Source organism: Strigops habroptila, chromosome 13 (genome assembly GCF_004027225.2).
Source record: "Strigops habroptila isolate Jane chromosome 13, bStrHab1.2.pri, whole genome shotgun sequence".
Taxonomy (NCBI): Eukaryota; Metazoa; Chordata; class Aves; order Psittaciformes; family Psittacidae; genus Strigops; species Strigops habroptila.
In genome coordinates this window covers 11,459,364-11,473,793 of record NC_044289.2, presented here as the reverse complement: position 1 = coordinate 11,473,793, position 14,430 = coordinate 11,459,364, and the positions used below count along the sequence as shown (strand labels likewise).

The following is a 14,430-nucleotide window of genomic DNA, read 5'->3' as shown; positions in this document are numbered from 1 at the left end:
CCCAGCTTTTTCCGATTGGTCCCTGCCCCACTCCCTTATTCCCTGACCCTTGAAATCTATCGTGGCACCACCAAATGCAGCCCCAAAAGAAGACCTCCTTCGTCCTGCTGGTGGCCAAGCCCAGCCCTTGCCGGAGCGAGGACAAAAAGAGCTGCCTACAGAGAGTAAGGGGCTGGTGGGTGCCGAGGCAGGTGCGGGACCGGGTCTGTGCCCGGGTCCCGCAGGCAGGGAGCACGGCCGCTCACCCCTGCCCTCTCTGCTCTGGCAGGTCCTCAAGCCCTTACCGCTCCGCAAGGTGCTGAAGCGCAGCAGGCGCAGGATCCTCCAGCTGCACGCGCCAGCCTGTCAGAGCTGGTGGGTGCTGCTTCCCGACAGCTCCTGATGGGGATGTGCCCGGGGCCCCAGCGCCCCACGGCTCTGCCCGGGCAGCGAGAGGGGACCGGGGTGCCCACACCCCCGTCTCACAGCTGTGCTCGGCTGGTCTGGGCAGCACCAATGCACTCTTCTGCTTGCCTTTTGCCTTAGGCTTTTCCAACATGTGCTGGAGCTGGAGGATGAGGCTGCCAGCAGGACCAAAGTGGGGCTGCAAGAGGAGGAGGAGATGGACGTGGACGTGGAGGTGGAGGAGGAGGAGGCGATGGAGGTGGATGCGGAGGAGGAGGAGGCGATGGAGGTGGACTGAGGAGTGGTAAGGCAGCACGTGCCCCCTTCCCCTGCTGCCACTGAGGGAGGGACGGCTGCTGCCGTGCTGGGCTGGGGCTGTGTGCGGCTGCCCCGCTTCAGGGACACGGTGCTCGGTGGCCTCGCCCTGGTGGCACAAGCGCCACCACCGCGCTGCCCTGCGCTGCCTTTGGGACACGTGAGCCAAGTCTCATCTCGTAGAACCCGGCTCCCAGCCCCAGCCAGGGATGAGCCCTGCGGCAGAGTCCCGCTCTTCCCAGCGTGTGGCAAACACAATGACCATCAGTAGCCTCACTGAAATGACCTTGCGCTGCTTCTTTCCAGGGCTCATCTACATCAGGATTTTCTGGCGGTTATGGAGTGTTTTGGAGAAGAGTTGCTGTTTTCACAGAAGATTGTTTTTTTTTAGAAGATTGTTGTTCTATGTAGAAGAGTTGTAGATTTAAGTAATAGGGTTTTAGTATTAAGTAGAAGAGTTGTTGGTTGTTGTGTTTTGTTGTGTTGTTTTGTTGTGTTGTTCTCTTGTTTGTTGTTTTGTAAATAAATTTCTTGATGTTTTTCTGACTCAGTCTCTCTTTGCCTTTATTGTGAGCACACGCGGTGTTGGCAGACAAGTGGTGTCCACTTGCTCTGGGTTCCCAGGGCTGGAGGGGCACAGGGGTGCTGGCGCTGGGTGCGGGGACACCCCAACTGTCCTTACATGGGTTCCCTGCCCTGGCAGAGCGGCTCTTTCAGGCTCTCTGCAGCTGCGGGCAGGGCTGGGCACGGGCGAGGGACCAGTGATCTGGGCGCTCACACCGACCCCTCAGTGGATGCAGCGCTCCTGGACTGGTGCTGCCATCGGGCACCGCCTGCGCCAGAGCTGACCAAAACTTCTCGGGCTGCTCCTCAAGCTGGGGGAAAACACGGCCACAGATGAGGAATCAGTCATGGAATAACAGAATCACAGTGTGCCCAGGGCCAGGTGGCTGCAGGGAACAGCCTGCACCCAGCATCCTGTTGGATCCTGCTTCCCAAACCAAATCTTTTACCTCTCTCCCTCCCTTCATCCCTGGGAGACACTTGGTCCCGGTCCCGCAGGATGGAAGAGGGTCTGGGGCCAGAGCTGGTTGGGAACACCAGAGCTTGGTAGCTGCAGCCAGGGCCAGGGTCACCCACTGGTGCTGACATGTGGGGACCTGGCAAGCAGGGAGGGAGGGGGAGCTGCCAGCAGGAGAACGGTGATGGGGTGCAGGGGGTGTTACTGCATGCATGAGGTGTGCATGTTACCGCAGACGGGGACATAAGAGTTCAAGGTCCGGAGCTGTTGCAGAGCCCTCCTGAAGCAGGCAGCCCTTGCCACACACTGCTGGCAGCACATCTTGTCCTGCCCTCGCTGCCTTCGATGCGCGTGGGGTGCAGGTTCTCGCACGGGCTCACCCGTGAAGGACCCGGCTCTAGGACGCGGCCACGCAGCCGTGTCCTGCTGCCGCTGGCATCTTGAGGTCGGGCAGGGCTGAATTCCACCCCCGTTGCTGCATCCCACCTGCAGCACATCAGCACTGCTCAGGTCGCTCACTCACTGCTTGCAGGACAGTGAAAGAGCAAAGGAGATGTTCTTGGCCACAACCAGTTGGCCAGCGCAGCCTTCACCCATTTTATTGACTGTTTAAGCAGAAAAGTGTGTCTCCGTCATCCCAGGGGGTAACGTAACGATTGCCCAATGTGCCCCATAAACCCACAGCCACTTCAGGGCTCGTTCCCATCCCCTGATGTGCAGAAGTTCCGGAACTCCGGTGTGATGTCGCGGCTGCGTTACACCGGCAACCGCCCGTGCCCAGAGAACAACACAGCCCTTCGTCCCTGAACCCCACACTTCTCCCGTGCTCCCGCTTGTTTATGCCAATCCCTTCTGCCCTGGTCCCAGCCCTTCTTTCCTAGTCCCAGCTTTTTCCGATTGGTCCCTGCCCCACTCCCTTATTCCCTGACCCTTGAAATCTATCGTGGCACCACCAAATGCAGCCCCACAAGAAGACCTCCTTCGTCCTGCTGGTGGCCAAGCCCAGCCCTTGCCGGAGCGAGGACACAAAGAGCTGCCTACGGAGAGTAAGGGGCCGGTGGGTGCCGAGGCAGGTGCGGGACCGGGTCTGTGCCCGGGTCCCGCAGGCAGGGAGCACGGCCGCTCACCCCTGCCCTCTCTGCTCTGGCAGGTCCTCAAGCCCTTACCGCTCCGCAAGGTGCTGAAGCGCAGCAGGCGCAGGATCCTCCAGCTGCACGCGCCAGCCTGTCAGAGCTGGTGGGTGCTGCTTCCCGACAGCTCCTGATGGGGATGTGCCCGGGGCCCCAGCGCCCCACGGCTCTGCCCGGGCAGCGAGAGGGGACCGGGGTGCCCACACCCCCGTCTCACAGCTGTGCTCGGCTGGTCTGGGCAGCACCAATGCACTCTTCTGCTTGCCTTTTGCCTTAGGCTTTTCCAACATGTGCTGGAGCTGGAGGATGAGGCTGCCAGCAGGACCAAAGTGGGGCTGCAAGAGGAGGAGGAGATGGACGTGGACGTGGAGGTGGAGGAGGAGGAGGCGATGGAGGTGGATGCGGAGGAGGAGGAGGCGATGGAGGTGGACTGAGGAGTGGTAAGGCAGCACGTGCCCCCTTCCCCTGCTGCCACTGAGGGAGGGACGGCTGCTGCCGTGCTGGGCTGGGGCTGTGTGCGGCTGCCCCGCTTCAGGGACACGGTGCTCGGTGGCCTCGCCCTGGTGGCACAAGCGCCACCACCGCGCTGCCCTGCGCTGCCTTTGGGACACGTGAGCCAAGTCTCATCTCGTAGAACCCGGCTCCCAGCCCCAGCCAGGGATGAGCCCTGCGGCAGAGTCCCGCTCTTCCCAGCGTGTGGCAAACACAATGACCATCAGTAGCCTCACTGAAATGACCTTGCGCTGCTTCTTTCCAGGGCTCATCTACATCAGGATTTTCTGGCGGTTATGGAGTGTTTTGGAGAAGAGTTGCTGTTTTCACAGAAGATTGTTTTTTTTTAGAAGATTGTTGTTCTATGTAGAAGAGTTGTAGATTTAAGTAATAGGGTTTTAGTATTAAGTAGAAGAGTTGTTGGTTGTTGTGTTTTGTTGTGGTGTTTTGTTGTGTTGTTCTCTTGTTTGTTGTTTTGTAAATAAATTTCTTGATGTTTTTCTGACTCAGTCTCTCTTTGCCTTTATTGTGAGCACACGCGGTGTTGGCAGACAAGTGGTGTCCACTTGCTCTGGGTTCCCAGGGCTGGAGGGGCACAGGGGTGCTGGCGCTGGGTGCGGGGACACCCCAACTGTCCTTACATGGGTTCCCTGCCCTGGCAGAGCGGCTCTTTCAGGCTCTCTGCAGCTGCGGGCAGGGCTGGGCACGGGCGAGGGACCAGTGATCTGGGCGCTCACACCGACCCCTCAGTGGATGCAGCGCTCCTGGACTGGTGCTGCCATCGGGCACCGCCTGCGCCAGAGCTGACCAAAACTTCTCGGGCTGCTCCTCAAGCTGGGGGAAAACACGGCCACAGATGAGGAATCAGTCATGGAATAACAGAATCACAGTGTGCCCAGGGCCAGGTGGCTGCAGGGAACAGCCTGCACCCAGCATCCTGTTGGATCCTGCTTCCCAAACCAAATCTTTTACCTCTCTCCCTCCCTTCATCCCTGGGAGACACTTGGTCCCGGTCCCGCAGGATGGAAGAGGGTCTGGGGCCAGAGCTGGTTGGGAACACCAGAGCTTGGTAGCTGCAGCCAGGGCCAGGGTCACCCACTGGTGCTGACATGTGGGGACCTGGCAAGCAGGGAGGGAGGGGGAGCTGCCAGCAGGAGAACGGTGATGGGGTGCAGGGGGTGTTACTGCATGCATGAGGTGTGCATGTTACCGCAGACGGGGACATAAGAGTTCAAGGTCCGGAGCTGTTGCAGAGCCCTCCTGAAGCAGGCAGCCCTTGCCACACACTGCTGGCAGCACATCTTGTCCTGCCCTCGCTGCCTTCGATGCGCGTGGGGTGCAGGTTCTCGCACGGGCTCACCCGTGAAGGACCCGGCTCTAGGACGCGGCCACGCAGCCGTGTCCTGCTGCCGCTGGCATCTTGAGGTCGGGCAGGGCTGAATTCCACCCCCGTTGCTGCATCCCACCTGCAGCACATCAGCACTGCTCAGGTCGCTCACTCACTGCTTGCGGGACAGTGAAAGAGCAAAGGAGATGTTCTTGGCCACAACCAGTTGGCCAGCGCAGCCTTCACCCATTTTATTGACTGTTTAAGCAGAAAAGTGTGTCTCCGTCATCCCAGGGGGTAACGTAACGATTGCCCAATGTGCCCCATAAACCCACAGCCACTTCAGGGCTCGTTCCCATCCCCTGATGTGCAGAAGTTCCGGAACTCCGGTGTGATGTCGCGGCTGCGTTACACCGGCAACCGCCCGTGCCCAGAGAACAACACAGCCCTTCGTCCCTGAACCCCACACTTCTCCCGTGCTCCCGCTTGTTTATGCCAATCCCTTCTGCCCTGGTCCCAGCCCTTCTTTCCTAGTCCCAGCTTTTTCCGATTGGTCCCTGCCCCACTCCCTTATTCCCTGACCCTTGAATTCTATCGTGGCACCACCAAATGCAGCCCCACAAGAAGACCTCCTTCGTCCTGCTGGTGGCCAAGCCCAGCCCTTGCCGGAGCGAGGACACAAAGAGCTGCATACGGAGAGTAAGGAGCCGGTGGGTGCCGAGGCAGGTGCGGGACCGGGTCTGTGCCCCGGTCCCGCAGGCAGGGAGCACGGCCGCTCACCCCTGCCCTCTCTGCTCTGGCAGGTCCTCAAGCCCTTACCGCTCCGCAAGGTGCTGAAGCGCAGCAGGCGCAGGATCCTCCAGCTGCACGCGCCAGCCTGTCAGAGCTGGTGGGTGCTGCTTCCCGACAGCTCCTGATGGGGATGTGCCCGGGGCCCCAGCGCCCCACGGCTCTGCCCGGGCAGCGAGAGGGGACCGGGGTGCCCACACCCCCGTCTCACAGCTGTGCTCGGCTGGTCTGGGCAGCACCAATGCACTCTTCTGCTTGCCTTTTGCCTTAGGCTTTTCCAACATGTGCTGGAGCTGGAGGATGAGGCTGCCAGCAGGACCAAAGTGGGGCTGCAAGAGGAGGAGGAGATGGAAGTCGATGTGGAGGTGGAGGAGGAGGAGGCGATGGAGGTGGATGCGGAGGAGGAGGAGGCGATGGAGGTGGACTGAGGAGTGGTAAGGCAGCACGTGCCCCCTTCCCCTGCTGCCACTGAGGGAGGGACGCCTGCTGCCGCGCTGGGCTGGGGCTGTGTGCGATGGCCCCGTTGCAGGGACACGGTGCTCGGTGGCCTCGCCCTGGTGGCACAAGCGCCACCACCGCGCTGCCCTGCGCTGCCTTTGGGACACGTGAGCCAAGTCTCATCTCGTAGAACCCGGCTCCCAGCCCCAGCCAGGGATGAGCCCTGCGGCAGAGTCCCGCTCTTCCCAGCGTGTGGCAAACACAATGACCATCAGTAGCCTCACTGAAATGACCTTGTGCTGCTTCTTTCCAGGGCTGATCTACATTGGGATTTTCTGGCGGTTATGGAGTTCTTTGGAGAAGAGTTGTTGTTTTCACAGAAGATTGGGTTTTTTTTTAGAAGATTGTTGTTCTATGTAGAAGAGTTGTAGATTTAAGTAATAGCGTTTTAGTATTAAGTAGAAGAGTTGTTGGTTGTTGTGTTTTGTTGTGTTGTTTTGTTGTGTTGTCCTCTTGTTTGTTGTTTTGTAAATAAATTTCTTGATGTTTTTCTGACTCAGTCTCTCTTTGCCTTTATTGTGAGCACACGCGGCGTTGGCAGACAAGTGGTGTCCACTTGCTCTGGGTTCCCAGGGCTGGAGGGGGACAGGGATGCTGGCGCTGGGTGCGGAGGCACCCCAACTGTCCTCACACGGGCTCCCTGCCCTGGTAGAGCGGCTCTTTCAGGCTCTCTGCAGCTGCGGGCACGGCTGGGCATGGGCGAGGGACCAAAGTTCTGGGTGCTCACACCGACCCCTCGGTGGATGCAGGGCCCCTTGTCTGGTGCTGCCATCGGGCGCCGCCTGCGCCAGCGCTGACCAAGACTTCTCGGGCTGCTCCTCAAGCTGGGGGAAAACACGGCCACAGATGAGGAATCAGTCATGGAATAACAGAATCACAGTGTGCCCAGGGCCAGGTCGCTGCAGGGAGCAGCCTGCACCAAGCACCCTGTTGGATTCACCTGCCCAAACCAAGTCTTTGACCTCCTTCCCTCCCTTCCTCCCTGGGAGACCCTTGGTCCCGGTCCCGCAGGATGGAAGAGGGTCTGGGGCCAGAGCTGGCTGGGAACACCAGAGCTTGGTAGCTGCAGCCAGGGCCAGGGTCACCCGCTGGTGCTGGCATGTGGGGACCTGGCAAGCGGGGAGGGAGGGGGAGCTGCCAGCAGGAGAATGGTGACGGGGTGCAGAGGGAGCTGCTGCATGTATGAGGTGTGCGTGCAAATGCACATGGGGACATGCTAGTTCAGGGCCTGGAGCTGTTGCAGAGCCCTCCTGAAGCAGGCAGCCCTCGCCACACGCTGCTGGCAGCACATCTTGTCCTGCCCTCGCTGCCTTTGCTGCACATGGAGCGCAGGTTCTTGCACGGGCTCACCCATGAGCGAGCCGGCTCTAGGACATAGCCACGCAGCCGTGTCCTGCTGCCGCTGGCATCCTGAGGTCAGGCTGGGCTGAATTCCACCCCCGTGGCTGCATCCCGCCTGCAGCACATCAGCACTGCTCAGGTCACTCACTCACTGCTTGCGGGACAGTGAAAGAGCAAAGGAGATGTTCTTGGCCGCAACCAGTTGGCCAGCGCAGCCTTCACCCATTTTATTGACTATTTAAGCAGAAAAGCGTGTCTCTCTCATCTCAGGGGGTAACATAACGATTGCCCATTGTGCCCCATAAACCCACAGCCCCTTCAGGCCTCGTCCCCATCCCCTGATGCGCAGAAGTTCCGGAACTCCGGTGTGATGTCGTGGCTGCGTTACACCGGCAACCGCCCGTGCCCAGAGAACAACACAGCCCTTCGTCCCTGAACCCCACACTTCTCCCGTGCTCCTCCTTTTGTCCACCAATCCCTACATTCCTGGTCCCAGCCCTTCATTCCTAGTCCCAGCTTTTTCCGTTTCCTCCCAGCCCTACTCCCTTATTCCCTGTCCCTTGGATCCCAGATTGGTACCTCCAAATGCAGCCCCACAAGAAGACCTCCTTCGTCCTGCTGGTGGCCAAGCCCAGCCCTTGCCGGAGCGAGGACACAAAGAGCTGCCTACAGAGAGTAAGGGGCTGGTGGGTGCCGAGGCAGGTGCGGGACCGGGTCTGTGCCCGGGTCCCGCAGGCAGGGAGCACGGCCGCTCACCCCTGCCCTCTCTGCTCTGGCAGGTCCTCAAGCCCTTACCGCTCCGCAAGGTGCTGAAGCGCAGCAGGCGCAGGATCCTCCAGCTGCACGCGCCAGCCTGTCAGAGCTGGTGGGTGCTGCTTCCCGATAGCTCCTGATGGGGATGTGCCCGGGGCCCCAGCGCCCCACGGCTCTGCCCGGGCGGCGAGAGGGGACCGGGGTGCCCACACCCCCGTCTCACAGCTGTGCTTGGCTGGTCTGGGCAGCACCAATGCACTCTTCTGCTTGCCTTTTGCCTTAGGCTTTTCCAACATGTGCTGGAGCTGGAGGATGAGGCTGCCAGCAGGACCAAAGTGGGGCTGCAGGAGGAGGAGATGGAAGTCGATGTGGAGGTGGAGGAGGAGGAGGCGATGGAGGTGGATGCGGAGGAGGAGGAGGCGATGGAGGTGGACTGAGGAGTGGTAAGGCAGCACGTGCCCCCATCCCCTGCTGCCACTGAGGGAGGGACGCCTCCTGCCGCGCTGGGCTGGGGCTGTGTGCGGCTGCCCCGCTTCAGGGACACGGTGCCCGGTGGCCTCATCGTGGTGGCACAGGCGCCACCACCGCGCTGCCCTGCACTGCCTTTGGGACACGTGAGCCAAGTCTCATCGTGTAGAGCCCGGCTCCAGCCCCGCCAGGGATGAGCCCTGCGGCAGAGTTCCGCTCTTCCCAGCGTGTCCCAGGGCTGGGGCAAATACAATGACCATCAGTAGCCTCACTGAAACGACCTTGTGCTGCTTTTTTCCAGGGCTCATCTACATCGGGAATTGGCGGCAATGGATGGAGTTTTATAGAGAAGAGTTGTTTTTTGTAGAAGATTGTTTTTCTTAGAAGACTGTTGGGTTTTGCAGAAGATTGTTGGTTTTTTTGAAGATTGTTGTTTTTCGAAGAATAGTTGCAGTGTTAAGTAGAATAGTTGTAGTGTTAAGTAGAGGAGTTGTAGTTTGTTGTGTTTTTTGGTTTGTTGTTTTGTTTGTTGTTTTGTAAATACATTTCTTAATGTTTTTCTGACTCAGTCTCTCTTTGCCTTTGGTGTGAGCACACGTGCGGTTGGCAGTCAAATGGCGTCCACTTGCTCCAGGCTCCCAGGGGTGGAGGGGGACAGGGATGCTGGCATTGGGTGTGGGGGCACCCCAACTGTCCTCACACGGGCACCCTGCCCCAGCAGAGCGGCTCTTGCAGGCTCTCTGCAGCTGCGGGCACGGCTGGGCACGGGCAAGGGACCAGAGATCTGGGCGCTCATACCGACCCCTCGGTGGATGCAGGGCCCCTTGTCTGGTGCTGCCATTGGGCACCGCCTGCACCAGCGCTGAGCAAGGCTTCCTAGGTTGCTCCTCAAGCTGGGGGAAAACATGTCCACAGATGAGGAATCAGTCATGGATTCACAGAATCACAGTGTGCCCAGGGCCAGGTCGCTGCAGGGAGCAGCCTGCACCCAGCATCCTGTTGGATCCTGCTGCCCAAACCAAGTCTTTGACCCCCTTCCCTCCCCTCCTCCCTGGGAGACCCTTGGTCCTGGTCCCGCAGGATGGAAGAGGGTCTGGGGCTAGAGCTGGCTGGGAACACCAGAGCTCGGTAGCTGCAGCCAGGGTCACCCGCTGGTGCTGACCCGTGGGGACCTGGCAAGCGGGGAGGGAGGGGGAGCTGCCAGCAGGAGAATGGTGACGGGGTGCAGAGGGTGCTACTTTGTGCATGAGGTGTGCGTGCAAATGCAGACTGGGACATGCTAGTTCAGGGTCCGGAGCTGTTGCAGAGCCCTAGTCCAGCAGGCAGCCCTCGCCACGCACTGCTGGCAGCACATCTTGTCCTGCCCTCGCTGCCTTCGCTGCACGTGGGACGCAGGTTCTCGCACGGGCTCACCCGTGAAGGACCCGGCTCTAAGACGTGGCCACGCAGCCGTGTCCTGCATCCTGAGGTCAGGCTGGGCTGAATTCCACCCCCGTTGCTGCATCCCGCCTGCAGCACATCAGCACTGCTCAGGTCGCTCACTCACTGCTTGCGGGACAGTGAAAGAGCAAAGGAGATGTTCTTGGCCGCGACCAGTTGGCCAGCGCAGCCTTCACCCATTTTATTGACTATTTAAGCAGAAAAGTGTGTCTCTCTCGTCTCAGGGGGTAACGTAACAGTTGCCGAATGTCCCCCATGAAGCCGCAGCCCCTTCAGGGCTCGTCCCCATCCCCTGATGCGCAGAAGTTCCGGAACTCCGGTGTGATGTTGCGGCTGCGTTACACCGGCAACCGCCCGTGCCCAGAGAACAACACAGCCCTTCGCCCCTGAACCCCACACTTCTCCCGTGCTCCCATTTGTGTATGCCGATCCCTTCTGCCCTGTTCCCAGCGCTCCTCTCTGACTCCCAGCTTTTTCCGTTTCCTCCCAGCCCTACTCCCTTATTCCCTGCCCCTTGGATCCGATCTTGGTACCTCCAAATGCAGCCCCAAAAGAAGAGCACTTTTGTCCTGCTGGTGGCCGAGCCCAGCCCTTGTCGGAGCGAGGACAAAAAGAGCTGCCTACGGAGAGTAAGGAGCTGGTGGGTGCTGAGGCAGGTGCGGGACCGGGTCTGTGCCCGGGTCCCGCAGGCAGGGAGCACGGCCGCTCACCCCTGCCCTCTCTGCTCTGGCAGGTCCTCAAGCCCTTACCGCTCCGCAAGGTGCTGAAGCGCAGCAGGCGCAGGATCCTCCAGCTGCACGCGCCAGCCTGTCAGAGCTGGTGGGTGCTGCTTCCCGACAGCTCCTGATGGGGATGTGCCCGGGGCCCCAGCGCCCCACGGCTCTGCCCGGGCAGCGAGAGGGGACCGGGGTGCCCACACCCCCGTCTCACAGCTGTGCTTGGCTGGTCTGGGCAGCACCAATGCACTCTTCTGCTTGCCTTTTGCCTTAGGCTTTTCCAACATGTGCTGGAGCTGGAGGATGAGGCTGCCAGCAGGACCAAAGTGGGGCTGCAAGAGGAGGAGGAGATGGAAGTCGATGTGGAGGTGGAGGAGGAGGAGGCGATGGAGGTGGATGCGGAGGAGGAGGAGGCGATGGAGGTGGACTGAGGAGTGGTAAGGCAGCACGTGCCCCCTTCCCCTGCTGCCACTGAGGGAGGGACGCCTGCTGCCGCGCTGAGCTGGGGCTGTGTGCGATGGCCCCGCTGCAGGGACACGGTGCCCGGTGACCTCGCCCTGGTGGCACAGGCGCCACCACCGCGCTGCCCTGCGCTGCCTTTGGGACACGTGAGCCAAGTCTCATCGCGTAGAACCCGGCTCCCAGCCCCAGCCAGGGATGAGCCCCGCGGCAGAGTTCCGCTCTTCCCAGCGTGTGGCAAACACAATGACCATCAGTAGCCTCACTGAAATGACCTTGTGCTGCTTCTTTCCAGGGCTGATCTACATTGGGATTTTCTGGCGGTTATGGAGTTCTTTGGAGAAGAGTTGTTGTTTTCACAGAAGATTGGGTTTTTTTTTAGAAGATTGTTGTTCTATGTAGAAGAGTTGTAGATTTAAGTAATAGTGTTTTAGTATTAAGTAGAAGAGTTGTTGGTTGTTGTGTTTTGTTGTGTTGTTTTGTTGTGTTGTCCTCTTGTTTGTTGTTTTGTAAATAAATTTCTTGATGTTTTTCTGACTCAGTCTCTCTTTGCCTTTATTGTGAGCACACGCGGCGTTGGCAGACAAGTGGTGTCCACTTGCTCTGGGTTCCCAGGGCTGGAGGGGGACAGGGATGCTGGCGCTGGGTGCGGAGGCACCCCAACTGTCCTCACACGGGCTCCCTGCCATGGCAGAGCGGCTCTTTCAGGCTCTCTGCAGCTGCGGGCACGGCTGGGCATGGGCGAGGGACCAAAGTTCTGGGTGCTCACACCGCCCCCTCGGTGGATGCAGGGCCCCTTGTCTGGTGCTGCCATCGGGCGCCGCCTGCGCCAGCGCTGACCAAGACTTCTCGGGCTGCTCCTCAAGCTGGGGGAAAACACGGCCACAGATGAGGAATCAGTCATGGAATCACAGAATCACAGTGTGCCCAGGGCCCGGTCGCTGCAGGGAGCAGCCTGCACCAAGCACCCTGTTGGATTCACCTGCCCAAACCAAGTCTTTGACCTCCTTCCCTCCCTTCCTCCCTGGGAGACCCTTGGTCCCGGTCCCGCAGGATGGAAGAGGGTCTGGGGCCAGAGCTGGTTGGGAACACCAGAGCTTGGTAGCTGCAGCCAGGGCCAGCGTCACCCGCTGGTGCTGGCATGTGGGGACCTGGCAAGCAGGGAGGGAGGGGGAGCTGCCAGCAGGAGAATGGTGACGGGGTGCAGAGGGAGCTGCTGCATGTATGAGGTGTGCGTGCAAATGCACATGGGGACATGCTAGTTCAGGGCCCGGAGCTGTTGCAGAGCCCTCCTGAAGCAGGCAGCCCTCGCCACACGCTGCTGGCAGCACATCTTGTCCTGCCCTCGCTGCCTTTGCTGCACATGGAGCGCAGGTTCTTGCACGGGCTCACCCATGAGCGAGCCGGCTCTAGGACATAGCCACGCAGCCATGTCCTGCTGCCGCTGGCATCCTGAGGTCAGGCTGGGCTGAATTCCACCCCCGTGGCTGCATCCCACCTGCAGCACATCAGCACTGCTCAGGTCACTCACTCACTGCTTGCGGGACAGTGAAAGAGCAAAGGAGATGTTCTTGGCCGCGACCAGTTGGCCAGCGCAGCCTTCACCCATTTTATTGACTATTTAAGCAGAAAAGCGTGTCTCTCTCATCTCAGGGGGTAACATAACTATTGCCCAATGTGCCCCATAAACCCACAGCCCCTTCAGGCCTCGTCCCCATCCCCTGATGCGCAGAAGTTCCGGAACTCCGGTGTGATGTCGTGGCTGCGTTACACCGGCAACCGCCCGTGCCCAGAGAACAACACAGCCCTTCGTCCCTGAACCCCACACTTCTCCCGTGCTCCTGCTTTTGTCCACCAATCCCTACATTCCTGGTCCCAGCCCTTCATTCCTAGTCCCAGCTTTTTCCGCTTGCTCTCAGCCCCACTCCCTTATTCCCTGTCCCTTGGATCCCAGATTGGTACCTCCAAATGCAGCCCCACAAGAAGACCTCCTTCGTCCTGCTGGTGGCCAAGCCCAGCCCTTGCCGGAGCGAGGACAAGAAGAGCTGCCTACAGAGAGTAAGGGGCTGGTGGGTGCCGAGGCAGGTGCGGGACCGGGTCTGTGCCCGGGTCCCGCAGGCAGGGAGCACGGCCGCTCACCCCTGCCCTCTCTGCTCTGGCAGGTCCTCAAGCCCTTACCGCTCCGCAAGGTGCTGAAGCGCAGCAGGCGCAGGATCCTCCAGCTGCACGCGCCAGCCTGTCAGAGCTGGTGGGTGCTGCTTCCCGACAGCTCCTGATGGGGATGTGCCCGGGGCCCCAGCGCCCCACGGCTCTGCCCGGGCAGCGAGAGGGGACCGGGGTGCCCACACCCCCGTCTCACAGCTGTGCTTGGCTGGTCTGGGCAGCACCAATGCACTCTTCTGCTTGCCTTTTGCCTTAGGCTTTTCCAACATGTGCTGGAGCTGGAGGATGAGGCTGCCAGCAGGACCAAAGTGGGGCTGCAAGAGGAGGAGCAGATGGACGTGGACGTGGAGGTGGAGGAGGAGGAGGCGATGGAGGTGGATGCGGAGGAGGAGGAGGCGATGGAGGTGGACTGAGGAGTGGTAAGGCAGCACGTGCCCCCTTCCCCTGCTGCCACTGAGGGAGGGACGGCTGCTGCCGTGCTGGGCTGGGGCTGTGTGCGGCTGCCCCGCTTCAGGGACACGGTGCTCGGTGGCCTCGCCCTGGTGGCACAAGCGCCACCACCGCGCTGCCCTGCGCTGCCTTTGGGACACGTGAGCCAAGTCTCATCTCGTAGAACCCGGCTCCCAGCCCCAGCCAGGGATGAGCCCTGCGGCAGAGTCCCGCTCTTCCCAGCGTGTGGCAAACACAATGACCATCAGTAGCCTCACTGAAATGACCTTGCGCTGCTTCTTTCCAGGGCTCATCTACATCGGGAATTGGCGGCAATGGATGGAGTTTTATAGAGAAGAGTTGTTTTTTGTAGAAGATTGTTTTTCTTAGAAGACTGTTGGGTTTTGCAGAAGATTGTTGGTTTTTTTGAAGATTGTTGTTTTTCGAAGAATAGTTGCAGTGTTAAGTAGAATAGTTGTAGTGTTAAGTAGAGGAGTTGTAGTTTGTTGTGTTTTTTGGTTTGTTGTTTTGTTTGTTGTTTTGTAAATACATTTCTTAATGTTTTTCTGACTCAGTCTCTCTTTGCCTTTGGTGTGAGCACACGTGCGGTTGGCAGTCAAATGGCGTCCACTTGCTCCAGGCTCCCAGGGGTGGAGGGGGACAGGGATGCTGGCATTGGGTGTGGGGGCACCCCAACTGTCCTCA

General features: G+C 59.9%; 1 protein-coding gene across 1 annotated transcript; it reads left to right on the top strand.

The window, feature by feature from the left end:
- The first annotated feature begins 10,204 nt into the window (after positions 1–10,204).
- LOC115615379 lies at positions 10,205–11,111 on the top strand. Its single transcript, XM_030503468.1, has 3 exons — positions 10,205–10,333; positions 10,449–10,777; positions 10,949–11,111. Exons 1-3 carry the CDS (start codon positions 10,205–10,207, stop codon positions 11,103–11,105), a joined length of 615 nt encoding a protein of 204 aa, XP_030359328.1. The 3' UTR covers positions 11,106–11,111.
- Positions 11,112–14,430: the final 3,319 nt, after the last annotated feature.

What these genes read in the sequence shown, in the direction of transcription:
- LOC115615379 (XM_030503468.1), top strand. Translation starts at nt 10,205, where the DNA reads ATGTCCCCCATGAAGCCGCAGCCCCTTCAGGGCTCGTCCCCATCCCCT. An exon ending in CGTGCCCAGAGAACAACACA is followed by an intron (nt 10,334 to 10,448) that starts GCCCTTCGCCCC and finishes GTTTCCTCCCAG; the next exon opens with CCCTACTCCCTTATTCCCTG. An exon ending in GCGCCAGCCTGTCAGAGCTG is followed by an intron (nt 10,778 to 10,948) that starts GTGGGTGCTGCT and finishes CTTTTGCCTTAG; the next exon opens with GCTTTTCCAACATGTGCTGG.